At 42.3% G+C, this 26,267-nt stretch overlaps 1 protein-coding gene across 1 annotated transcript in view; it reads left to right on the forward strand.

The window, feature by feature from the left end:
- Positions 1-26,267, forward strand: part of focad (focadhesin) — a 52,362-nt gene that overhangs the window by 14,522 nt on the left and 11,573 nt on the right. Inside the window, exons 6-27 of the mRNA XM_038731034.1 lie at positions 5,166-5,267; positions 5,607-5,832; positions 8,665-8,874; positions 9,005-9,092; positions 10,021-10,214; positions 10,539-10,799; positions 15,365-15,469; positions 15,687-15,788; positions 15,910-16,037; positions 16,805-16,931; positions 17,012-17,146; positions 18,422-18,472; positions 18,602-18,685; positions 19,549-19,687; positions 19,944-20,132; positions 21,524-21,645; positions 21,740-21,832; positions 22,212-22,300; positions 23,807-23,848; positions 24,013-24,121; positions 24,570-24,686; positions 25,964-26,202. Of these exons, the coding sequence (XP_038586962.1) occupies positions 5,166-5,267; positions 5,607-5,832; positions 8,665-8,874; positions 9,005-9,092; positions 10,021-10,214; positions 10,539-10,799; positions 15,365-15,469; positions 15,687-15,788; positions 15,910-16,037; positions 16,805-16,931; positions 17,012-17,146; positions 18,422-18,472; positions 18,602-18,685; positions 19,549-19,687; positions 19,944-20,132; positions 21,524-21,645; positions 21,740-21,832; positions 22,212-22,300; positions 23,807-23,848; positions 24,013-24,121; positions 24,570-24,686; positions 25,964-26,202 (2,952 nt within the window). The remainder of the gene's footprint in view (positions 1-5,165; positions 5,268-5,606; positions 5,833-8,664; positions 8,875-9,004; positions 9,093-10,020; positions 10,215-10,538; positions 10,800-15,364; positions 15,470-15,686; positions 15,789-15,909; positions 16,038-16,804; positions 16,932-17,011; positions 17,147-18,421; positions 18,473-18,601; positions 18,686-19,548; positions 19,688-19,943; positions 20,133-21,523; positions 21,646-21,739; positions 21,833-22,211; positions 22,301-23,806; positions 23,849-24,012; positions 24,122-24,569; positions 24,687-25,963; positions 26,203-26,267) is intronic.

Consider the following 26,267-nt stretch of genomic DNA (forward strand, 5'->3'; position numbering starts at 1 on the left):
TAGTATCAGTGAAATACCTTCAAAGTCAGAGGAAAACTCTAGTATAGGTAATCACCATATAATAATGCTGAAATTCATCCTCCCTTATGTTCCAAACATTCCCTTTTGTTTCAAGCTAAAACTGGACAAACGATATGTGTCATGCTGTGACATGCTACCTAGAAACACCTGTGGTAGTTTATAACCATGAATCAGCGCTGCTAAATGCTAAACTACTATTTCAGTTTCATACAAATCTTCTCTAATAGCACAATGTAGTGCCACATCAAGCATATAGACGGACCTGTACCTCAGACAACTAGCCCTACTCTGACTAGTACCTGTATCTTCAGAATGATGAAATTAGCTGATTGAGGCCATTATAGTCGATTGTGAGTCGACCAGATGCGGCCGCAGTGCGTCCCAGAAGCGGCTCTCTGCTCCGCTCCACAGAGAATAGGTAGCAGGTCTATTTTTGCCACTAGCCGCGTCAAGCAGCACAGAGCAGATTGAAGCAGGCATGAAGTGAGACACAGAACGGCATAGATAATCCAGTCAACATTCAAAATAAAACACCCCGTCGAGACTGCCGATCGTAAAACAACAATAAACACGGTTAAAACAGAGACAAAAGGAAATCATTTAACTACGTAGCCTACTTAATCATAGTAGAAGCACTATAGCCGGAGTGGGAGGATTCCCGGCGTTAAAGCTTAATTCTGTTGTATTGCAATTTGGTAAGTTTAACCTTCCATTGCTTTTCTATTACTTAAAAAGTGTCAAAGTAGTCAGTCACACAGGTTGTACGGTAAACAAAGCAATAGTTTGTGGATAAGACGCATGCCCCTGGTGTGGGAAACCTGGGTTCAATTTCCACCGTGACCGGCATGTGACCTCTGGAAAATAATAGTGAAAAAGTGAGTACATCCAAAATGTCAATGGTAATCCCTCATAGGCCACAGCAGACAATTTGACTTGTCATAGTAGCAAAAGCAGAGGTGTTACAAATAACATTAACAATACCAGGACCCTAAAACTGAAGAAGCCATTGTTCATTTACTTATTTACACCTGTGTGTTTCCTACTGTAACATGTCAAATTGTCACTAGTTAGCCTGATTCTGCCCAAAGTTAAGTCCACTGATTAACGCAATGTGTCTCATTTGTTTAATCCATACATAAACAAAGAAGTAACACTTTTAACAGTAACAGCTTTGGTTCTTTAGGCTGGACTGAAAGCTGTTTATCAAACTCTGACGCAAACTAAATAACCGCTCTGAGACCACCTGGAAAGGTAGGTGCTTGGTGCGGTACCTTTGTAGTGTGAAAGCAAAGCAGACCAACCAAAAGACTGTGTGATAGATGTGATTTTAGTATAAATTTAAAAGCCCCGCCCCCACCTCTCCAGCTTTGGATCTGCACCTCTGCCAGGACTGGGGGCCTCCTTAATCACTTACAGCGGGTGATAAAAAGACTGCTGCTTTTGTCCTTTTTCTTCTTTTCCTCTTCCCTTCATGTTTCCCTTCCTCCCTCCTGCTCTCCGTGTTTCTCTCTCTGCCTGTGATACCATTTCCTCCTTTTTTTCCCCCTCAATCCTTCTTATCCTCTCGTTCTCCAGGTCTCTGTCCCTTCTTTTTTTTTCTCTCGTACAGACTTCTTCTCCTTCCCATTATCTTTTTCTTTCTCATTCTGTCTTCATCGCTGTCTCTGCTGTCTGCGTCTGTCTGGCAGCCTGAACCTCCCTGGTGGGAAGATGAATGTGTTGAGGGCAGCAGGGTGGCGCCGTTGGCCTGGCAGTCTGGCCCGCCATTGGTCGTCGGGCCTGGCACTGCTGGGTAACTGTAAATGCTGCGGGATTAATGGAGGATGCACACTGGTGCCCATTGTTGAACGTCTGCTTGCCGCTGCCCCGTGCAATCTGCCACCGAGACTCTGAGCCACTTCAGCCCCCAGCAGGATCAGGGACGGGTCAGGGCTCTGTCGGCCACACCGCTTCATTTCTCATGTGATGTTAGCCTGGCTGTAGTAGTGTAGTTAGTGCCCTGACTGTCCCCCACAGGTTTTCCCACATACTCAATGTATCTGGCCTGCCTGCTCAGGTATGGGAAAATGGTAATGAGCATATTTACATTGAAATATGTAAATATGAGTTCAACCTATGTTAATTTATGGGACCCTTTTATGTGTCTCTCTTTCTGTTTTGCTTTGTTTACTATAAATCTAGTTGGCATGAGCAGCAATAGCAATATTAGCTGAACAGACAAAGAAAACATAAAGAGAAACTCAAACTGTCAACAGAAAATCCTAAACACAGTCATCATCGTAGGTTATCTCTTAAAGATTGAAGACAGCTGCCGGAGATTTGTGAAGGGTAATGTTTTAGCGACGTTTGCCTGCTGTTGTGCCTTCAAATAGCAAATCAGGTCTGCGTCTGAAACCCAGACTTCACCTCAGAGGTTGGTGTAACATGCAGACATGCCCAGGAAGTGGGAAGACAGATCTTCTGACCCATTTGTCCGGTTCAGCTGTGAACTTGGAGTTGAACTGAAAGGAGAAAGGTCTTTTCCCTGACTTCCTGCCTCTTCCTTTGTGTGGCGGCTGAAAGGTAGGGAACGGTGTTAGGGGCTGATGGATGGGAGCTGTATTGAAACCGGGGGTTTGGAGACGGACACAAGGAACCTGAGGAGGGGGGACAGAGATGGTCAGACAGATTAGACCATGTGAAGAGTGGGAAGAAACAGCAGAAGGGGGGGGGACCCAGCCACTGAGTATGTCTAAGCCACGCTGCAGGCTGTCACAGGCACAGACATGCTCAGTCATTGAACTTCCTTCCTACACGGATGTGATGATATGTGATGATTAATGGAAAGCACTGGTTAAGTGGATCTGATGGCTGTTTACACCCCCCACACACCAACCCTGTTGTGTTAACCTCTGGCCTGGTATCTTAACAATACATAGAGACCTCACCTTGGATTTGACCCCAGTGTTTTGTCTGGACTTAATGGGTTTGCAAATTTAAGACTATTGGCTGTCTCTTGTTTACACTCACAGGACAGGTAGAGGACAGGAAAACTTCTAGAGAAATACTAGGTTTATGGTTTAAATTTTGATTTTATTATAAATAATAAGCAAATATTAACATTTAGATATAATATGAATATTATATATATATATATTTTCCATCTCTCCTTTATTGTGTTAAAAATAAATAAATCTTTTTGTGCATGTAATAAGATTGCAAAGTGAAAAAGCCCAAAGTCCAGCCCAAAGGGAGTTCCCATCTCCCACAGAAAACTCTGCTCTGAACTGCCTGAGAACGGCTCATTTGTAGTCCAGCCTTTTCTTCTGTAACCTATCTGCGTTACTTTGTAACACGCATCATAATGCTCGCCTAGCTGCTAGTATGGCACTCCCTCAAAAACACTGGTGCAGAAACACACTGAGCTGCAGCACACACAGTAAGAGTGACACAGTGCCTGCTGCCTCCCCTCACCCCCAAACATTAGATACCCTGCAGGCAGTCAGTGGACATAAAGTTGTTGCTGTGAGACAGAGCTCAGTTAAAACGTTACATATGAAAGATAAATGTGTTACTAATTAATAACGCGCCACTCTGAAACTCTTGCTCCACTCTAGGTTGTAAAACTGGTTCGGTGACATGTACAGCTGAACCAAAGCTTGTCAGGGCCTGCCATACACTGCTTCTGATTGGCTAGTAGTCCTTAACTAGGAACTGCGCATGTGCAACTCCCATCAAAGATCATTTAGAGACGAGATGTATCACTCCATAGCTAAAACGAAGCCTTCAACACAGGGTGAAAATAAGAGTTGCAGCAATGTGCAGTATGACAAAAAATAGTGTTTTTTTTTGAAAATTAAAACATGTAAACCTGTTCTGGTACAACCCCTAAATAAAAGTATGAACCTGAAAATGAGCGCTATATGACATCTTTAATGGTTTGTTTTGGCTAAAATCGAAGTCGATCAAAATCCTTCCTCTTCGATAATGAACTCTACTCCCCATCAGCGTGTTCATGTACAAAACCTTCATGTAGGCTAGAAGCTTATCTTTTATTGGTAGCTAGTGTTAACCCCTGCTTAACCACTGGTTAAAATGACAAACATTGCTGGTGTCATGCCTGCACAGTTAAAGCGAGAACAACCAGATTTCTAAAAGCAAATTACAGTTTAAAAACGCTAGTCTTCTTTGTCAGGTTCATCAATGAAGATAAATGAAGTCTGTAGTTTCTGAACATTGAGAGTCATCAATAACAACAGCTTTCATTGTCCTTGTATGTAAACCTTCGTGGCAATAAAGCTGGTTCTATTCTGATTCTAAAGCCAGCCTGAAAACTTTTTATTTAGTTTAGCTAAAGACTGGGGCAGATATGAAGAGTCCACTAACACGTGTCCTAAATGAATGCAACGCAAGCGGCTAGTAAGTTTCTGGTTAATTATTCAAACAATATTAAAATCCCCCTGTCATCGCAGAGAGGACCACACAGACACCTCTTCATTATTTTATTAAGCTGTGCCAACAGTCGACGCTGCAGCAGGTATGAGTTGCTTTTGTACGTTGATACGTTTCATTCCGGTTGGTTGCCGTGACTAGTAATTGGGCATTGGGGAAAATGCTTTTAATCCTACATATGCAGGCCTACACAAGCAGCATATGTAGGATAAAAGCATTCCGACCCTCCTGTATCACTCACAGCATCCAAGCAGGTGAATGCCTTTACTGATACAGGCTTTCATTTCTAAAAACAACCAAATAAATATAGCCTTGTGGTAAAAGTTACAGACCTCTGGGACCTCAATGGTAGCTACAGAGGTGACTTTGGTCATCCTCTGATTTTACCCTATAATATCTACTTTAATATCTTCTACAGTATGTCAACGTCTACTAGATGGATGGTCACAAATATTGGTTTGATTTGTGTTAGTTTTGTTACAGATATTCAAGGTCCCTGGACTATGTTTCTTAATGACTCTGGCTACTTCTCCTCTAGTGTCACCATGAGAGTTGACATTTTTGGTCATGTTCCCTACAATATGCATTGTGATTACTTTGGTGATGCCTTTTCAACACATCTAGTAATATCTGTGTCACATGCATGGGATCAGAACTGGGACACTAGATCTGTGATGTGAACATGGCCTTTGCTTTGGCCCATTGTTTTGCAGGAGCAGCCCTCACCCATACATCACAGCCCTGGAGAACCGAGTGGAGTGCTGGCCAGCCCTGCTGCTGGAGATTGATGACTTCATTCAGCGGGCTGCTGACAGGTTAGCGTGGCTGCAACAGAAGCCTTGAACCCTTTATCCAATAACTCCCCCCTTCACTGCATGAATTTCTAAGCCATCTGTGAAGAGCACCCTGTGCCAAATAACTCATCAAAACACTGTCAGCTCTTATTATGCAGTACGGACAAATACATACAGACACACACCACGGCACATACAGTACGGATCATTCTCTTTTCAAGGCGTAAGTGTGAGGAAGTTTCAGTTTCACATGCCTGACCCTTTGAAGGCAGATTGAGCCAACATTATGTGGTGCCTCTGGATTGTGTTTTTTAAAAGTTGGAGTTGCTTATCAACACACTATGTGTATATATACTGCAGAAATGAACCAGCCTACATCACCATGCTGGTCCCTTTCCTGCGGTACCTGTACTGTGAACCTCAGAGGCAAGCCCAGCATGCCCTCCTGCGACACAATCTCCTCAGGGTGCTGCTGCCCATATATCCAAGAGCTGGGTCAGTCCTCCAGAAGAAGGACCAGCAACAGACCTCTCCAGTGTTTGACAGCCTGCTGCACTGCCTCTGTCAGCTGGTGCCACACATGCAGGTGACATGCTGATGTTGGAGTTAATTTAGGCAATAATCTGTGAGAGGCCAGCGTCAAGTAACTCAAATTAATTGTTTTTTGTAATATATAATATAGTTATTCAATTGTTCAATATATCATATGTATCATATATACATACTGTTTATATACTGTAGGCCTTTTCATTGTTGTTTCCTGCTTTTGGTCTTCCACGCACTCTGATTCGAGAATATTGGTAAATGAAGAGTAATTCAGTGTGGTATTGTGCTGTAAATACCATTTGTAGTTTTTTACAGTGCTTATAAAAGTAAAGTTCCCAGAACACACAAAATTAAATCCAAGTAAGTCCTTATTTAGATTTAATTTAGAGGTTTTTTTATGATATTGTATCACAGAGGATATAATTAAAATAATAATAATTAAAATTTTTGGGTGCGCTGCCACATGGGTGGTGGTGAAGGTCAGGGGCCTCGACGGACCAGACCCGGGCAGCAGAGGCTGGCTCTGGGGATGTGGAACGTCACCTCTCTCTGGGGGAAGGAGCCGGAACTTGCGGGAGATGGAGCGCTACCAGTTGGATCTGGTGGGGCTGACCTTCACGCACAGTCTCTGTTCTGGAACTGCACTGCTTGATAGGGGATGGACCCTATTCTTCTATGGAGTTGGCCAGGGTGTGAGGCGCCAGGCGTGTGTGGGGACACTTATAAGCCCCCGGCTGAGCGCCGCTACATTGGAGTTTACTCCATTGCAACAAAAGGGTCGCCTCCCTATGCCTTCGGGTTGTGGGGGGGGGGACTCTGACTGTTGTTTATGCATATGCACCAAAAAGCAGTTCAGAGTACTCGGCCTTCTTGGAGACCCTGAATGGAGTTATTTATGGGGCTCCAGTAGGGGATTCCATACATAAGCGTCTACTGGCAGACTTCAATGCGCATGTGGGCAATGATGGAGATACATGGAGAGGCATGATTGGGAGGAACAGCCTCCCTGATCTGAACCCAAGTGGTTGTTTGTTATTAGACTTCTGTGCTAGTCATGGATTGTCTATAACAAACACCATGTTCGAACATAAGGATGCTCATAAGTGTATGTGATAGCAGAGCACCATCTATTTTTGTAATTGTTTCATCGGATTTAAGGCCGCATGTTTTGGGAAGTCGGGTGAAGAGAGGGGCGGAGCTGTCAACTGATCACCATCTGGTGGTGAGTTGTGTTAGGGGGTGGGGGAAGACTCTGGACAGACACAGTAAGCCCAAACGGGTAGTGCGGGTGAACTGGGAACGTCTGGAGGAGGCCCCTGTCCGCGAGATCTTCAACTCACACCTCCGGCAGAGCTTTTCTGGCATCCCTGTGGAGGTTGGGGACATTGAACATGAGTGGGCAATGTTCAAAGCTTCTATTGCTGAAGCCGCAGCGGGAAGCTGTGGTCTCAAGTTCTTAGGTGCCTCAAGGGGCGGTAACCCTCGAACACCGTGGTGGACACAGCAGAGCTGGTTAATGTGGCCCGGGAAAGAGAAGTTTGGGGTGCCCTGCTGGAGCTGCCGACCCCGGATAAGCAGATGAAGATGGATTAAAAACACAAAAAAACAAAACGGTGAAATCTGTGCAGTTCTTAAACTGCCTTATAATGTTGAGTGACATTTCAACCTTAAGGTTAATCACATTGTTTTAATAAATATGTAGTTGTGTTTACAACATTTTTCTATTTGTCATTGGGTTAGATCCTTCTCTCAGATCGTATTGTGCTAGTTAAGTGCTAGAGGAAGTATCTGCAGAATACGGACATGGTACATACATGGCGAGAAGTTTGCGGATGACATCACCATCATCGGCCAGATTTCAAACAACAATGAGACTTCATATCAGGAGGAAATTCATGATCTTGTAGAGGGTGCTCAGAGAACAACCTACTGCTCAATGTCCGCAAAACCAAGGAGCTGATCATTGATTTTAGGAAGAAGAAGATAAAGACACACTCCTGTCTCCATCAGTGGAGCTGAGGTGGAGCAGGTGAACAGTTTCAGGGTTCCTGGGAATCAGCATCACAGAGAAGCTGACATGGTCGTCTCACATCTCCACGCTGCTGAAGAAAGCTCAGAAACGACTGGATTTCTTGAGGAAGCTTAAGAAGGCCAAATGCCCACGCCAAGTTCTTGTCAGCTTTTACAGAGGAGCAATAGAAAGCATCCTGACTGGAAACATCACTAACATGGGATGTGCACGGCCCAGGACCGGAGGGCTCTGCAGCGGGTGACTAAAACTGCTCAGAAGATCACTGGTACCCATCTCCTGAGCATCAGTGATATCGGTGAGGTGAGGTGCCTGCAGAGCCCAAAGGATACTAAAGGACAGTACCCACCCAGCCACAGCCTGTTCACCCTGCTGCATTCTGGGAAGAAATATAGAAGTTTCTGCTGCCAGACTGCAGAGCAGCTTTTCCCCCCAGGCTATCAGACTCTTAAACTCTAATTCATCGTCTGCTCTGCTCCACTGATGATAGTTTATTTCTGTTTACCAATAAATTCTGGATTAATGTATATTGTCTGCTATGTAGCAGAAGGGAGTTACAGAACTCAATTTCACTCTATAACTTGTTATATTGTGACAGTAAACCTACCTACCTAATATAGCAGTGACCTTATGACATTTGTCCAAACAAATCTTATGCCACTATCAAAATAATCAACCACCTGAAGAAATGGCACGTAATTGTGAAATCTGGGTAAAAACATATCTCACTCCAGTAGTAGTTTTGTGTCGCTCCGGCTCAGATGTTGTGAACGGGATGTGGTCTGCTGCTTGAAAAAATGAAAGCATTAAGAGGTGTTGGTGTTGTCCTTTCTCCAACGACAGGTGGACAGTGTGGAGGCCGTGCTGGAGCTGTGCGGCTTCATAGACTCTTTGCTTCAGGGCCTCGTCCTGGCTCCTGAGCAGCGCTGGAGGACGGAGAGAGTCGGGCTGCTTCTGCAGCTGCTTTGTGCCTGCCAGCGCTGCCTCAAGTTAAATGGAGACTGCCGACCTCTTCTTAACTCGTTACAGCAGCTCCTGCCTGCCTGCCAACAGGTGACACAGCAAGTTCATTATTTTTGCCTTCAGGACCTGGTAATAATGGTATCTCACATGCTAACATGCACTACAGGACATTATGTGTGCCAACGTTATTTGTGCTGTGTCTAATCATTGTTATTTGTAGGGGCTGCCATTGGACGAGCTATTGATGGGCGTGGCCCTGCTCTTGCTGGAGGCCCCTGCAGCTCAGCAGACCAGCCTCCTCAGTCTAGGTAAATACCATCTTAAATAAACGTATGACTGGTACTGGGCAGCTAAGGATGAGACATCATTAGTGGACATAGTCTTTCAGTCTAAACTTGCTTTTGGCCAGTTATTACTATATATCTCTATATCTCTGGGTGACTGGGAATCATCACAGACAGCTTCTTCACTGCAGTACAACAAAATATCATGGCTACTGTTCTGTGCTGTATGAGATTTCCACTTTTAAGAAGAAAGTGGTGGTTTTATTAGAATAAATTCAGAAAGTAATATTTGGAGATGTTGATTTTTATACTCTGGTGGTAGTAAACTGTGCTGAATCCTCAACAGGGCCTGTTCTTAAGCCAAACAGCTCAGAGATTAAAACACAAAGATTTGGAAACAAATTAAAGACTAATAAATGGCTTTTTTTGGGGGGGTATAGCAGCCTTTTTCTTTTTTCCTGTTTTTATATTATGACTTCTCATAAAATTGCTAATTCTCCTAATATCAATTTTTCTCGTGAGTTTTCCGTCCTACGCTAATAACATTAGCACTTATGTGCACGGTCTCAGAACATTGTCCCTATTATACCTATAATTAGTGCCAGAATATGTTCTGGGAAAATCATCAAGAAAACACAAGACCTACAAGCTAAAGTTTTAACCTGCACTGCATTGTATTTCAGTGGAACCAATGTGGTAAATAAAGTGGGATTTATTCATAGACTATAAATTATAGTTAAAGCTACAATAATCCTTCCTTGCAACATTATTTCCCATGATAGCATGTTTAATTCCCCACTGTTGCTCTGTTGTTTAATTTGCATTCATTTTCTCCTCCTTCATTATCCTGCTTTACAACCTAATTTGTCCGTATGGATTATTTGAACTTGATGGGATTTTTGCCTGCCTTGTCTTCTCTCTCTCTCTCTCTCGCTCTCTACCATTGACACAGCACTTAGTCTACTCCCTGGGCAGGCTGAGCTGTCACCCTGGTTGAGTCCAGTCCTGGTTCTTCCTGTGCTGCAGCTCCTGTCCTGCTCGGGCCTCATCGAGCCACTAGCCGATCAGCGGACAAACAGCCTCAACCAAGACCTGGCCCACAGCCTGCTGCGCAGCATCAGCAGAGAGAGCGAGAAGCCCAGAGAGGTAACTCTGAGGCTGGTACTCAAACCTTTCCTGTCATGCCCGCCTTTGGAAGCAAGCTGGTTATTGCTATTCTTTGAGTTCTCATTTGTTACTCTTCTGCACAAATGTTTCAGCTACTGCAATCCTCTGTGACTGTGGTTGGACTGTGATAATCAATGAGTCTGCAGACAGAGATGCATTGCACAGATAAAATAAAATAAAGAGGTGTGGCAGTGCACAGTGTTATATATTTATATATGCATATACGTGTGTGTGTGTGTGTGTGGCATATTTTAGGACGTAACGTGTCGTTTTTTATTTCTTTATCTCTCTCCTTCTACTCAGTCTGCTCCACCATTGCCATTTCCTCTCAGTTCCTGGTATGACGAGCTCAGCGTGGCTCTCTCCATACTGCGTAAAGTGGCAGATAACCCAGCCGTGGCAGCTGATTGGCTGTTGTCCGTCACCTCGGCCCTGTCGTCCAGCCAGCGCCAGCTCTCCTCCCTCACCCTCATTGTGACCCATCTCATAATCATGGGTCAGGAAGACGTCTGCCAGCTGGCTCTGAATGCAAGCCAGGCCATCGCTGCAGCCGACCCCTGCCAGGTAGATAATCCACAAGGCTTAGTCCGCCACAGAGAGACTTTCAGTTAAAACACTTTCTCTTAAGCTTTTTAATAAATGTCTTGAATATTTTAGTAAGGTGCTTAGTTGAAAGCAAAACCTCAGCAAAACAACACATCCAGTGTGTGAGGGATCCTCTTCCCAGTGGAAGAAGACGACATGGTGGGCTTAATTTGTAAAGCATTTCATGAGAATTTCCACACAATAATAATGAATGTCATAGATCTTAATAGTCAGCACAAACGTTTAAGGCTGGTGTAATACAGACCCGATCAAAAGGTTCTTTTCAGTCAACATGGAAGCTGTTGTAGGAAGACAATGTCCCCATTCTAAGACCTGCCTGCAAAGCTCTGATTGGTCGATTGTTTCTCCAGCTTTGAGAAACAGCCTTAGCCATGTAGGAGGCGATCCAGAGGTCTGGAACCAGGCTACACCAAGTTGGCTTGCAGCTTTGGGTAACGGTTTTTAGGAGCACCTAATGTTTTTATCATGGATTAAAAGAATATATCCATTTGAGAGTTGTTATTTCTCTAAGTCGACTTACAGCAACTTGTTCAACTGAGTCCATCTCACTTGATGTCATTTTAGTGTAAATTTTTAGTCACTAATTTTCATAGATGTTGCTAGCTATGTATGAAGATGACAGCCCTATTCTTAGACCCGTCTCCAATGCTCTGACTGGTCAGCTATTTCTATAACCAGGGGAAAACTGCCGCAATGGGCACAACATTAGACTTTTTAGAATTATCACCCACATTGGCAATTTGTTCAGAAAGTCTTTGCAACATGATTTTCATAATCTGTTTAGAGAAATAGAAACCAATGGCAGCCTGAAAGGTTTGGAAATTTATCAACATAAGTACTGAAAGAAGAGAAGGAAAGATGAGTTGTGGTTTATGGGGTAAAACTGGCGAAAGCTCTGTTGCTTAGATCCTTCAATTTATAATTTCATTTATATATAGTTGATACTTTTACATCTTTTGGACATAATGTGTCATTGACATTGACTGAAAAATTCATTCTTGAAAATGTATTCTTTAAAAAACCCTGCCTGCCTCCAGCCGCTGGTTTTTCCGCAGTTGCGTAAAGAGAGAGGTTTAAACTGACAGACTTTCCTCTGCCCTTCTGGCACTATAAATGTAGTCACTAGCTCCAGAAGATGATGTGAAATATCACAAAGTGTTATAGGTTCCTCATTACTCGGGCTCATTAGATGCCTCAGAGTATTCCCCTGCTGGTCTAATTGCTCCCAGAGTGCCACTTGTACCGGCCGTTTGATGTGTTGGTAGAAGGTTATTGGCGTATTTGAGTCCGTTGGATTTCCCTCCTCGCAGTATCACATCTGCCTGCATACAGAAACCCTCAAAACACCTTGTGGTATATTTGCAGAGATGAGGACAATAACAAATCTAACTGTGTAGATGCAAAGGTGGTGCAGAGGAAAAGTATTTATCCATAGTTATTTATTATGATTTATTGGAGTTTGTGTTTAAGGTCAGCTACGGACATTTCAGGGATTCAACTTGAAGGAAAAGCTCTTATTCCTCTTCTCTGCCTCTTAGACAGGTGATGTGGTTGCTATGCGACAGCCAAGGTGCAGGGCAGCAGTAAGTGCTTTATGGTAATTAAGGCTGTTACACTGCAGAGCTGTTGACTACATGTGTCCAAGGACCCTGACTAGTTCCTATTTTTGACCTCAGCACTAAAGGGAATGATAAGCTGTTAACCCTGCATTGTCCTTCATTCCACTCTCGAACTTGTCTCCTGAAACTGTAATTGGCCAGAGAAATGAGCTGAGACTCAGACGTCCATGACCATGGGTCAGACCATGAGGAGACTGGGAGTTTGGACGGCTCATAACCTGGACCGGTCATTTGTAAGTCTTGATACTGTCAGCCCAGCTCACCCTGCTGGGGTTTGTGGATATTTACAGGTATGGGGTATGGGAATTCTGCTTCTGTTCAGAACAAGGAAGTGGTCCCTGAGGCTTGAAGCATATTAAACTAATATGTTATAATATTAGTCAACTCATTTAACCTACAATAGCAGATTGTTTTGGGTGAAGGATTATCACCTTATAAAGTTGATACATTAGCATTTTTTTGGAGTCGTATTTGTGTCCAGCTGATGGATGTTAGCCCAATATTTACTCTTCTTTTAGCTCCGCTTTTGTCTTCATCGGAGAAAAATGTCTGCATCTTTGGCTGCTGAATTAAACCTTTTGTCTGTCTGCAGTTGGATGCTGTGCAGGTGGTGTTCTGTGGGTTTCTCAGAGCTTTTTCAGCTGCTGAAAATGACTCTGATGAGAGTGTTGAGACTGAACCAAAACAGTAAAATTGCAGGCTGTAAAACCAAAAAAATGAGCTGAATGAGGCTGCGAGCAGTATATTTCACATTACACATTTTCATTTGATCCATTGTGCAAAACATTATTTTTATTCGTGCAGCTTTGAAACGCTTCTGTTAGCAAGATAGGAAATGTTTAATAGTGATACAATAAGGAAATGATTAGCCTGTGCTGAGACCAGAAGAAAGGAAATTTAAAAATAAATTAAAAAGTCAGTAAAATATGTACATTTTTTATTTTATTCAAAACTTTAAAACACCATATCAGATTTAACTATTTAACTTACCTCCATATTGTTTTTTGATATACATTTTACTGCCTTCAATAATATACAACTCCAACACTAAAAAACATTTTAGGTATGTCTTTAGAGTTGATAATTCAGATTACACTACAGGAACAGGAGATTGTGTTATTGTTAAATCATTGACTACAGTGCAGTATTTACTTATTTTTGTCATGTCCCATCACCGTGGCACAGATCACAAGAAACAGTACTTACTAAAAAGTAAATTACAATTTAAAAAACAAGTCTACAAACTGGTCTAAATTAGAGCCACTATGTGTAGATTTAGAAAATTGCTGACTGTGTAAAAATCAGAAATGACACTGTGGCAGATGGCCCTGACAAGAATTTTGAATTTTGAAGAATATTGTTAATTGGCAAGTCTCCTGATAAAAGTCTTTAGGGCCAAGTCACGTCTCAAGTCTTTAGGGCCAAGTCACGTCTCAAGTCTTTAGGGCCAAGTCACGTCTCAAGTCACGTCTCAAGTCTTTAGGGCCAAGTCACGTCTCAAGTCTTTAGGGCCAAGTCACGTCTCAAGTCTTTAGGGCCAAGTCACGTCTCAAGTCTTTAGGGCCAAGTCACGTCTCAAGTCTTTAGGGCCAAGTCACGTCTCAAGTCTTTAGGGCCAAGTCACGTCTCAAGTCTTCAGGGCCAAGTCACGTCTCAAGTCACGTCTCAAGTCTTCAGGGCCAAGTCACGTCTCAAGTCACGTCTCAAGTCTTCAGGGCCAAGTCACGTCTCAAGTCACGTCTCAAGTCTTCAGGGCCAAGTCACGTCTCAAGTCTTCAGGGCCAAGTCACGTCTCAAGTCTTCAGGGCCAAGTCACGTCTCAAGTCTTCAGGGCCAAGTCACGTCTCAAGTCTTCAGGGCCAAGTCACGTCTCAAGTCTTCAGGGCCAAGTCACGTCTCAAGTCACGTCTCAAGTCTTCAGGGCCAAGTCACGTCTCAAGTCACGTCTCAAGTCTTCAGGGCCAAGTCACGTCTCAAGTCACGTCTCAAGTCTTTAGGGCCAAATCATGTCTCAAGTCACGTCTCAAGTCTTCAGGGCCAAGTCATGTCTCAAGTCTTCAGGGCCAAGTCATGTCTCAAGTCTTTAGGGCCTTTTAGTTTTTTTGACTTGAAAGTCAAAAAAGTAAAAGATTGCAGTAGCACAATGGCAAAAATCACACCAAATACTTCTTTTTTTAATAGAGACAGGGTATTGAATTTAAACAATAATCTGTGCTGATCATTTTTATGTTGAAATGACCATATGTGTTTTAAATTTACCCAGGACTAATAACATTCAGTATGAAGCTTCTTATTCTTCAGCAGGAGAAGGATGACTCCCAATAGAGAGAAGGAGACATGGCTGTCTCAATCATGAAGTAGAAATTATGATGACGAGTATTAGATGAGGGCAAACGAAATGCAGAATACAAAGTTTTAGTCTGCTCCTACTGATGACCTTTGAGGTCACTGTCTTTGTGATGTGATAGAAGAGATGTGTAATAGTTCAGTTTAGGACTGATGAAATTGTCACCACACTGCAGCATTTTCTCCATTCCAAAATAGTGTAATGTGAGGACATTGGTACAGTAAATGAGGACAGTACATTCTCTTCTCTGCATGCCATAGTCTGTCTGAAATGTTAATCAGATTTTGTCAAAACAGTCTTTTAATAAGATTATTGTCATCAATCTTGTGGTATATCTCCGCCTGAACACCATCTCCTGGAAGCTCCCAACAGGTTAGGACACATCTGGAGCTATCGGCACAGAGATGAGTGATTTTCTAAGTTGAGTAGCAGGACCATAAATGCGTCACGCTGAGAATGTTTGACCAGTTAAGACTGATTTCATACAGAGTTGATAAAAACTAAACATTGACTGAACAATGTTTAACCTCCATCCAAACTCACATGTGTGTCTGCAGGTTCCTTCCCTTATTCCTGTTCTGTTGTTCAAACTGGGGAAGGAAAAGAATCCAGGTCTGGCTCATGCTGTGTTGAACTGCCTGCCTAACCTGGGGACTCATAAGGTACTGGGCACCTCCGGCCTCAACTGTCTTTACAATGAAGATGTTATGACATACATACCACTGCACGTGTTGTGGAGGCCTCCGTTTTGTCGTTCTTATTAAAGCATAATATTACATTATACAACATTATATCTTGAATATAAAACTGTATGTGGGCAGGAAGCTCATTTCACTTGATCTTAATCATTAACAAACGCCATGTGCTTTAATGTTCCAGCTCTGTGTCCCCTCGGTGCTGCAGACTCTCCACATGCTGGCCAGCACCCCCAAGCTGAGAGCAGTGGCAATGCGCCTCATGACTGCTCTTTGGAAGAAACAGGTTTGGAATAGTAAATGGTCGTCATAATCATCATAGTAATATATTAGGCCTTCTTAATTCTTCAATATTTTTCCTGTGTCGTCACCTCTTCCTCACAACTGACTTTGTGCCTTCCTGTAAGGATCGAGTCTACCCAGAGCTGCAGCGTCTGCTGGGCCAGCAGGACAGTAGGGTGGTGGTGGGAAGGGACGCCCAGTGGGAGCAGATCCTGGCCAGGGCCGCCTGCCTCAGGGACATCTGCAGAGAGAGGTCAGACCACCACACACACTGGAGGCGGTGTAAAGTGGGGCTTTTTAAGACAGGGGCATGACAGGAGTGTCTGATTGACTGAATACATTGGAGACTTAACAAAGAATTGAGAAAAGGGAAATCATCTCTCTGTTTTTTTTCTTTGCTCAATGAAATTACATTCATACTGTATTTGGTATGTTTAAAATGGAGCAGCTCCAGGGTTTGCCTTGACAAGCTTACTGCCTTCGCAGAAGAGCACTTCACAAATACACTGCAGACAATGGAAACTTCAATCTCTGGGCAATGGCTCCGTACAGATGTAGGGTTAACTGGGCGTTATCTGTGGGACAAATAATTAGTGATTGACCAATTAATCTGTCGGCCAATTATTCGGGCCGATATATGGCATTTAGAGATAATCTGCATCGGCCAATACCTGCACTCACAAGGCCGATATAACACCCTAAATTACAGCATCTAATCTGAAACCATTACTGGCTAGTGTTAAATAAATATGTAGTTCTACTGTAGAGAATCATGCAGCTGAATGACGTCGCTGTACCCCACTCTCCCTTAAACACCAAATTCAGCAAAACTGAAAACACCTCATCGTTCAGTGAATGAATAGAAATATCTGTGTTTTCACTTGAACACTTAATTTGAAGGTCATGTTTTCCACCTGAGTTGTCCAGATATTATGATGTGATTTAGAAGGTTGTCATGTATCATGTACCACATAAATGCTTTTTTGTGTGTGTGTGTGTGTGTGTGTGTGTGTGTGTCAGGCCTTACCAGCATGGAGGTGACATGTTGGCTGCCATTACACTTACTTTGAACCAGTGCACCAGACCGGACATGGCAACCCCTGCTGCTCTCGCCCTGCAAGGACTACAGGAGCTGTGCCGGGCAGAGGTCAAACACACACACGTAGGAAGCTGTTTCTGTACATGCAGTTAACATAGCCGCTGAGTTTTATGAGGCTTGTTTTGCAGGTAGTGGACATCATCTCAACATGGAGAAGTCTCGGGCCCGAGCTGAGCGGTGACTCCCGTCCGCTGATGGTCAAAGCCATAGCTGAGCTTCTGGCTCTGGTTCCCCAGCTCACTGTCAAGTCAGAGGAGTACGAGGTATCTGATCTTAATGAAAGTGTGTTTGATGCACTGTGTTTGAAGCAGAGCTATGTTTTGGTGTTTTTGTGTCTTCATTTCAGTCAATTTCTGACTTTGGCTCCCCCTAGTGGTAGTACCTAAGAAGAGACCTATTTTTCAACAGTCATAAACGTATGAAGGAAGCAGGGAGAAACAGATAGCCAAGCTCAGTTCAAAGTTCAGAAATACATACATATGTACCCTAACAGAAATGCAAAGCAGTGGTTTGTGGGAATTGCGTGCTTTGACTTCGGTCACTACTTTTGTGCAGCGTCTCTAGCAAAATCGTGGTTCATCGGTTTTGGTCTGTTCTGGCACGACTATACCAAACCTGGCAACCTCACTGACAAAAACGTCTACAGGAAGCTGCACACAGTCACTGCACCCAGATGTTATTCACTAAGAAATAGTTACAGGAAGTACATGTCCCACATATTAATCATTCATCTTATTTGAACTTTGGACAGACTCAGGCAAGCGGTTTGCTCCGGCTGTTAGTCTTTATGCTAAGCTAGGCTAACCACATCCTGACTCCAGCTCTGTACCCATCACACAGACATGAGACTGACTATTTCTATACATCTTGGAGCTGAAAGAACAGCTCCAGTAGGGTTGGGTGATATCAGCATATACTGTACACTGTATGACGGTAGAGATTTGGCAATATCGCTTCCAGCGCGGGAGCTATTCCTTAGTGTCTCGGCTGTATATTCAGAGCAGGTTATGTAGCAAATCAGAGCTGGATTTTTTGGTTTGTATAGAAGTTCTAACTAAAAGAAGAAAATAATTAAATGTGATGAAGTATGATATGGTTATTTTAAACCATTTATAAGTGAATTTACAGAGCTGTTGGTGCATTATGATATACACCGTTACGTGACATAAAATTACATATACCGTGATAGAAGATTTTGCCCACCCGTAATAACCATTGACTGAAACAATTAGGGGTGGGAATCACCAGAGAGATTGTTATTATCATGATACTTGTGTCATGATACGATATTATAGCGATTTTAAAATATTGCGATATTTTGCAATTTATTACCTTTTTCCCAACTGGACTGAAAAAGCAACGGATTTTATTATTATAGTACCAAGAAGTAAAAATCTCAAGTACAATTTATATAATAGAAGATCGAAACTTGGCGTCCGTGTATTGATACAATATTGCCACGTAAAATATTGCGATACTATGCTGTATCGATTTTTGTAAGAAATTGCTTTAAAATGTCTTTATCTCTGTTTTTCTAGAAACTGAAAGAGGAGGTGGTTAGCTTTCTCTGGAATTATGCTGTGAGCAAGGTCTGTGTTCTGAACATATCTGCTCCCAACCCCCCAACGTTTTCTGTCAAAAGTCTGCTCAAAATTCATTTAGATATTGATCTGTTCAGAAACGAGTTCAAAAAGATAACTGTGTATTTGCTGTCACAGGATCCAGAGGTGGCCAGCTGTGGTTACAAGGCTTTGGCAGATTTTCCTGAAGCGGTCCACACAATAAATCTTCTCCCTGAGGCTGTAAGGGTCCCGCTTTCTATAACTTGACATTCTACATTGAAAAGCTTTTCTCCACACACAACTTATAATAGCTGATTTACAAGAATTTCCTGCTCTTTATTATGTGGAAAAATGATATGGGAAACCTGACATTTTAAATTAAATATCTTCAGTATTGCATTAAAGTTTTTTCACAGTGAGTCTGCACAAAAATAAATTTAATAAATACTTGAAAGGTACTAAACAGTATTACAATATCAGTGTTTTTTCATTTTCTAGTCACCGTACAACTTAACTTCCCAATCCCATCAGCCTTATCTGTACTTTGGGCTTATGCTAACATGCTAATATAAGATGATGAACATTGTATAAAAAGCAGAGTTAAGCGGTGATAAGGCGGCAGTGATACAATATCGTGTAAAGATACATAAACATTATACCGGCTTAATATTAGCATGTCAGTGTTGATGATGGCATTTAGCAAGATGCACTGCTGTGGCTATAGCCTCACAGACAAAGAAATGAAGATAACATTACTCTTTAAGTCAGGAGTAACTTAAGGATAAACTGTGCATACACCAAAAATTTAAACTTACCAACTGTAAACCAAACTAAATAATAAGGTAAATATTAGCAGTTTATTTAGCTTTAAAAGTTAAATAATCTGTTTGTAGAATTGAAATGGTCATTCAGGCTTTGGCCAATTTAACAACAATGATTAGATCGACTATATATAGATTCAGGGTCAGTTTGTCTGCTCCAAAGCTCTTCCACACACTTTCTTAAGCCTGAAAGTGGTTATAATATGTTACTGTGGCGTTTTGATCATCTGTTTACATTGTCTTGTTGCTGTATCCGTTGCTATTGCTCTGTCCGCTCTGTAGGCCAGACCAGCTACAAAGCTCCCTGAAAAGGAAGACGATGAACAGGGAAAGGAGCAAGAGGAAGAAGAGAAGGATCTCTCCATCCCAGGTTCATCTTATGTGAAGCTGATGGCTCTCACCCCCCTAACTGTTCTACCAGGTAAATTGCACTCATGTTGTTGTCAAACGTCACGCTTCCCAATTGTGCCATGGTGCGTCCAGCCGGGCCCGGCACTCCTGATGGAAAGCCATCGTGTTGGTGAAGAGGTTGGATGTGGGGCAATATTGTGAACCTGTGCTGCTGTTTATTATTATTGTTCTGTCTCACCTTAGAGTTCTGGGAAGCTGAATCGCAGCACACATTCTTGAACTCCTCCTTAGAGATGCTTATCTTGATACATTTTTTTTCTTCTCAGCCTTTGAGCTCTTCCTGACCTCACTGGTAAAGCAGGAGATGAGCCAGATGCCACGGGGGGTATACTTCTCTGCCCTGAGGGGGGGGAGCCTGCGTTCAGACCAGGGTAAAACGATGGCAGGAATTCCATCATTCATGCTGAAAACCTACGAGAAAAACAAGCAGCCTGGGCTGAAGCCTGGACTAGCAGGTGACCAAATCCACCCCCTACCAGTGTGAAACAATGTAACTTTTTTGCATTAATGCGTGTGTTAAAATAATGTAAATATATAAAAAATTTTAATTATATAAATAAATAAATGAATGTGTGTGTGTGTGTGTGTGTGTGTTATTATCACTTATTATTAAAACTTAAAATAAAATAACTAGATAAAACTGTAAATGTGTGGGTGTGTGTATTAATAGACAAAAAAATGATTAATTAAAAAAAAAGTATCACATGTGAAATTTTAAAAACAAAACAATGAATAAAATATCAGACAATCAAAATAATAATTTTAAAATTAGTACAATATCTAGAAAATTATGACTAATCAAGACAAGCCACATAAATTTATTTACTTTCCTATTTGTTCAAGAACTTGTTGGCAAAGGATTGTCTTCCTTGATATGACATACTTGTTCTGGAATTTGTCATTATTTGAGACATAACCAACATACATTATTGTCTGGTCGCAAACTGACAGCTGGCTTGCAAGCTATCTTGTTCCCATGGTAGTGTGTTCCTGGCTGGTTAGCGTGTTAGCCAGCTGCAGTCATTATGTGACCAAGATTCAAGCATCACCTACTTTGTGGGGACAAAAAATAGGTGGTACGCCGATTGGCCATACCAGTATATTTATTCTGGTCTATTTATCAATCTTTTTTATATTTTACTTGACATTTTGCTTAATGAGACAAAAAGCAAAACTTAACTGGTGAAATGTATTGTTAGCTATTTTGTCGGTCTTGTCCAAATAGTCTCTGAGAGAAATTCAAAAAGGTTGCAACCGTCCCCCTGTCTTCCCTACTGTTAGCTGTCCTGCTCAGCTTCCAGGCCGCAGTGCACAGAGATGTTTGCTAACCCCCTTCACTTTCAGCAGTTGGCAAACAAACTGTTGATCATGAGAAGCTGCAGCATTTAGTAACTTACACACTGTAACCTACTCTGTACATTAACTGCCAGATTTTACAACTTAGTGCTAACTTTTTCCTCTGCTCCAGTCTAATTAGCCAGATGTAATGTCTTTAACAACCTAATTTTCAACAGGAAGCTGTTTTCAGAAAGTATGAATACATCCACAATCTACAATTGCATCCATCAGGTGGACACGAACACGACTCCAAATGAATGCTAATGTTGCTTTGTGTCTGCTGGGTGTGTAATCAGGCAGATCAACTTAAGGGAATAATAAGTCAGAGGTTTTATAGTTTGGTTGTGGTGTGCCTCTGGCCCCAAGTGGCAAAAAAAATCTATTAATTAAAGCTTTAATCTTTCAGGGTTCTTTCTGTCATGAGTTTAGATTTTATTTGTTTTACTATTTGCACACAGTCGAAAGCTTAAATAGCGTGTGTGTGTGTGTGTGTGTGTGTGTGTTGTAGCTGGACTTCTGCTCTGTTATGAGCTGCCTGTGCAGACGGACCGTGACGGCAGACCAATCCATCGTTTCCTCATAAGCCGCAGCCGCAGCTACCAGCAGACCTTGGCAGCCCTCATTCATGAAGTACATCTAAAGCTGTTCTTCCTCTGCCCCTCACACTCCTCTTTTGTATTAACAATTTGAAAACAAAACTCCCGCTTGTTGTTTCTGACGTTAGGTGAACATTCAGCCATCTGAGTGGCACCGTGCTCTCCTCCTGCCCCAGGCCTGGCGAGGTTTCATGAGCCGAGCTTTCCACGCTGTCCTACAGGTTTGTGCTTCTGACAGCTGATAGATTGATTTTATATTCATTGAAGAATTGATCAACTCCATATGGTTCTAGAAAGCAAATTTGGTTTAGGCTCTGTTCAGTAGAGTAAGCAGAAAAGGTATATTTAAAAAAAAAAACAAAAAACAAAACAGCGACGATTAATAGCACCTGTTTCAATAATTGATGATAATAATAATTAGCCATTTTAACTCTGGAAGAAGCCAGTAAGTGGACCATGTTTTGGTCAAAGCTCAAGGTATTTATACAAGACAGACATGGCAAACCTGGCCAGAAGCCAGAGCTGTGGAATATGTTGCTGCCTCCGTCTCTGCAGTCTGCAATCTGGTTTTCTGTGGTTTTGTTTTGTGTATGTGTTCAGGGTCGACGTGCGGATTTGGAGATGCAGCAGAAACAATGCAAAGAAAACCCTCAGGAGCTACAGTACAAACAACACTGTGCCTGGCTATGGTGAGAATCACTTTGACAAATATACTGCAACTTGAATTTTTAAGGTGACATTTATGCTCATTTTCAGATTCATACTGTTGCGGGGTTCATTCAGATAAAAACTGCTCAGTGGCGCATGAAGCCAAGAAAAGTTCAGCAGTTTCCACTCACTTCCAATTTATCACCCTGTTAACATGAATGGGGTAAAAGGATTCTGGACTTTCCAAATCTAATTGAACCAAATGGATCAAATTCTGATTCTGGTTATTTTGTGGAGGTGACGCCCCAAAAGGTTTTTGTAAAATTGGATCATATTTTATGGAGAAAATATTTTCTGGTGTCCTCGCCTGCTCTGCCTCAACTTTAAGTGATTTTCGGAGTTTGCTGATGGTCAGATGTTTGCACACATATTTACTCAAAGACTGAGCGGTAGAAAAGGGGGAGGATTTTTAATTAGTTTATTTAGTTTTTTTTCTTATAGTTATGGATCTTTAGACACACCGGGGACACATTTATGTGGAAAGAAAAAAATGGATTTTGACAGTGTCACTATTTCAGCAAAATAGTGACACCTTAATTATTTTACTTTCAATATACTTTTTTCTAGGCTCTAGGAAAACCTAGCTCAAAATGAGCAAACCTGATGAATGTGTCTTTACATGTGAAAAAGGTTGCTAAAGAACTTACTTTTAACTTACAGTTAAACGTTTTAAATGTACCCAAGATAGACGTTATTTTAAGACCGGTAGGAGCATTTCTTCTGGGCTTGACTTCCATTCCAGAGCTGTACTGACCAGTAAGACAGACACACTGCCCCATAAGGGTTCCTGCGCAGTATGGAAAAATAGGGAATACGATTTTTGTAATTGCTCTGGTAGAGTATGGAAAAATGAATGTAAATGCTCCGTACTTGTATAGCGCCTTTCTAGTCTTTTCGACCACTCAAAGCGCTTTTACACTACATCTGCATTCAGTCATTCATACACTGAGCCTAAGTGCTCAAACGGAAACTAACATTCACACACTGGCGGAACAGCTGCCAGGGGCAAATCAGGGTTCAGTATCTTGCCCAAGGACACTTTGACACTCAACCAGGGGGAGCCAGGGATTGAACCACCGACCTTCCGATTAACGGCCAACCCGCTCTACCTCCTGAGCCACAGCCCACAGAAAAGAGAGTATGGAGATATTTCTGTGTTTCCATGTGTGTTTTGCTGCTCTAGAAACAACATTTAGTTATATTTGATATATATTCTGAAGTTAAAGACAACCAGACTGAGGAACTGAATAGCTAAAATGCACACTTCAGTGTGTGTGTGTGTGTGTGTGTGTGTGTCTAAGTAATGCATCTTATTCACACATTTTATACACAACACATCTTACTCAGGCAAACGCAAGAGCTACACCAGCCAGGTGACTGATGCACCAGTCTGGGATAAAAGGAGAGTGTGTGTCTCCTTTCATCCAGCTGTGACATTCAAATCACTGTTTGTCTCTTTTTCTTTCATCCAATCTTTCTCTTCTCAGGGCCAGAGATCAGCTGGCGGACGTCATCAAAGCGGCTACAAAGTGAGTCCCCTGCTTGTGATTCACTATGTTTTAGATTAAGAGGAAATAAAGTAGTTGAAGGGACCTGTAGGTTACAACTTTACAGTATTGAGTTCAATCAGAAATGTGATCACCGGCCTCCTGAGTGTCAGTACTAACAGCAATATTTTCTTTGTGTTCCTAAGGGACAGTCCTGTGGTTCAGGGAAACTCCATCCTGGCTCTGAGTGGCCTGGCGGCTGTCCTCGCTAAATATGAGAGCAACCTGCCTGCTGATGGTGACGGCAGCCTCGGGGTGAGATACTCAATATTTTAACTCATCACTATGTGATTCACCATCCCGTCAGTGTAAAACTTGAATATGCCCGCTTTGGTTGGTCTTCCTGAAAGTGATAGTAGGTGGTGACTTTGGTTAGCAGGTGTTGTCAGGTGCTATTATAAAACAACAGCAAAATGTTATTCAAGGATAAGTCTGTTAATATTTTGTTTTTTTCTAATGGTCATCGAATCCCATAATGAAAGCACATCTATGACAAACACATCAGTGAACCACACTGTTTCACTAATCTTACAATTCTACTAGTCCATTCACTGTCAGGTACAGGGATGAGTTTGTTTTTTTTAGTTCACTTTACATCAGCCAGTTGTGTCCTCAGATGAGGTCTGTCCTCCAAACAAAAGTGTGATTAAGTTCATAATGAAAGAAAGCTCCATACATGTTCTTTGCTGACTTGTCTCTGTAGGCTGGACCAGAGTTTGTGCCCACAGCCAGCTGGCTGGCCATCGTTCTCAACACCCTGCTGAGCATCAGCAGCAGCAGCTACAAGGCCAAAGGACAGGTTTTCCCATGGTTCCTCCATGTAAGGTTTTTTTTGTGTTTTTTTTTTTTAAGAGTTATTGATGTTTTTGTGTCTTTGTCTGTCCTTTATAGCTACTTTAATATTATACTATAATAAGAATTCAAGGCTTAATGTAAAGTAGGTCACAGCAGAAAGTCAGTTGGTCCTTTCAGACATTTTTTTTCCAGGTCCAGTCTTACTATTGCTTTGCGGTTTAATATAAATTAGCTGTCTTCATGTTAACATATCAAAGAACATAAATGTAAACACAAAGGGCTATTTACATTTAGTTATTTAGGTTTATACAGTATGTAGATAAAGTCAAACTACCACATATTGAGTATCCATCAAATTACAAGTGAACACTAAATTGACATCTTTTATTGTTATTTCAGCATCACATCACATGAAACCACTGATTTAGCCAGCACATTTACTGCTGGTATGGGGTGATGGGGATGTCCCCCTGTTTTCCAACATTATATAGACCAGAATGATTAATATATTTATTGAGAAAATAATTGATCAATTTATCAATAATGAAAATAATCATTAGTTGCAGCCCCTCAAGCTTATGTTTTTCATTCTAAACACAGCTGCACACATTTCACTGATTATGATGTGTGTGGAGATGTGTAAACCCCAGGAAAGTAAAGTTGCTATCTATCTTGTTGAGATGAGGAGTGCTTTGTGACATAAAAATGGGACTTACCATGTCAAAGTCAGTGCTGAGGTACTTTGTTGTGGGAGTGAAAATATGTACCTCAAGTACATGATCATTACACCACCATCAATCTCTGCCACAAGCTGTCTTCCCAAGTTCCACACTTTGTGTTCCTACACTGTGTAACACCAGCCTCATTATATTATTAAGCTGACTGGATGTTGCACATAATGGAGACTATACATAATAATTTCTTACTTTGAAATTGCATTAAAACAGCGATTTTATCATTTTATTGCGATGGCATTGTCGGACAAACGATGAACAGGAAAAACAATTACAGCAACCACAGACCAGTCTTGAATAAGTAAGTGTCAGCCACATGATTTGCCCATTTGAGGAACTGGCTGACAGCATGAATGGGCTTGTGTCCAAATTACATGTAATGAGTGTTGAACTCCAGCAGGTGTCAGTTTTCTAACTGCTGCACTGAGAATGTCATTTCAACCTGTAAACACAACACAGCCCTACCTTCTCCTCACTGACTGATGAAGTATGGATTATATGTGAATGCGGCGCCCTTTGGCTGGCGTGTCAGGCTACCAAACCAATCACCCTTCTCCTTCCCTCTCAGCGTTCCTACTCAGGAGAGAACACAGCGAGTGCCATAGCTCGCTCCTGTGCCAGCCTGGCGTTGTCACTGCTGGTCCCGGTGTTAGTGGTGTGGCAGAGGGACGGGCTGGTCCAGGTCCTGTCAGCGCTGCAGGCCGGCTTGCCGGGCTCCCCCACCGCCGACGACTCCCAGGCCGTTCAATTCCACTCCGGCCTCGCGCTGGGCATGGTGCTGTCCAGTCTGCACAACCAACACCTCAGGTAGAGTCTGTGTGTCCGCAGTAAGGACTCAGACACATGCTGTAACCCAACATTTGTTGTTGAGC

This window comes from Micropterus salmoides, unplaced genomic scaffold (genome assembly GCF_014851395.1).
Source record: "Micropterus salmoides isolate LMB-PRFRI ecotype aquatic unplaced genomic scaffold, ASM1485139v1 Ms_hic_scaffold_2, whole genome shotgun sequence".
NCBI lineage: Eukaryota > Metazoa > Chordata > Actinopteri > Centrarchiformes > Centrarchidae > Micropterus > Micropterus salmoides.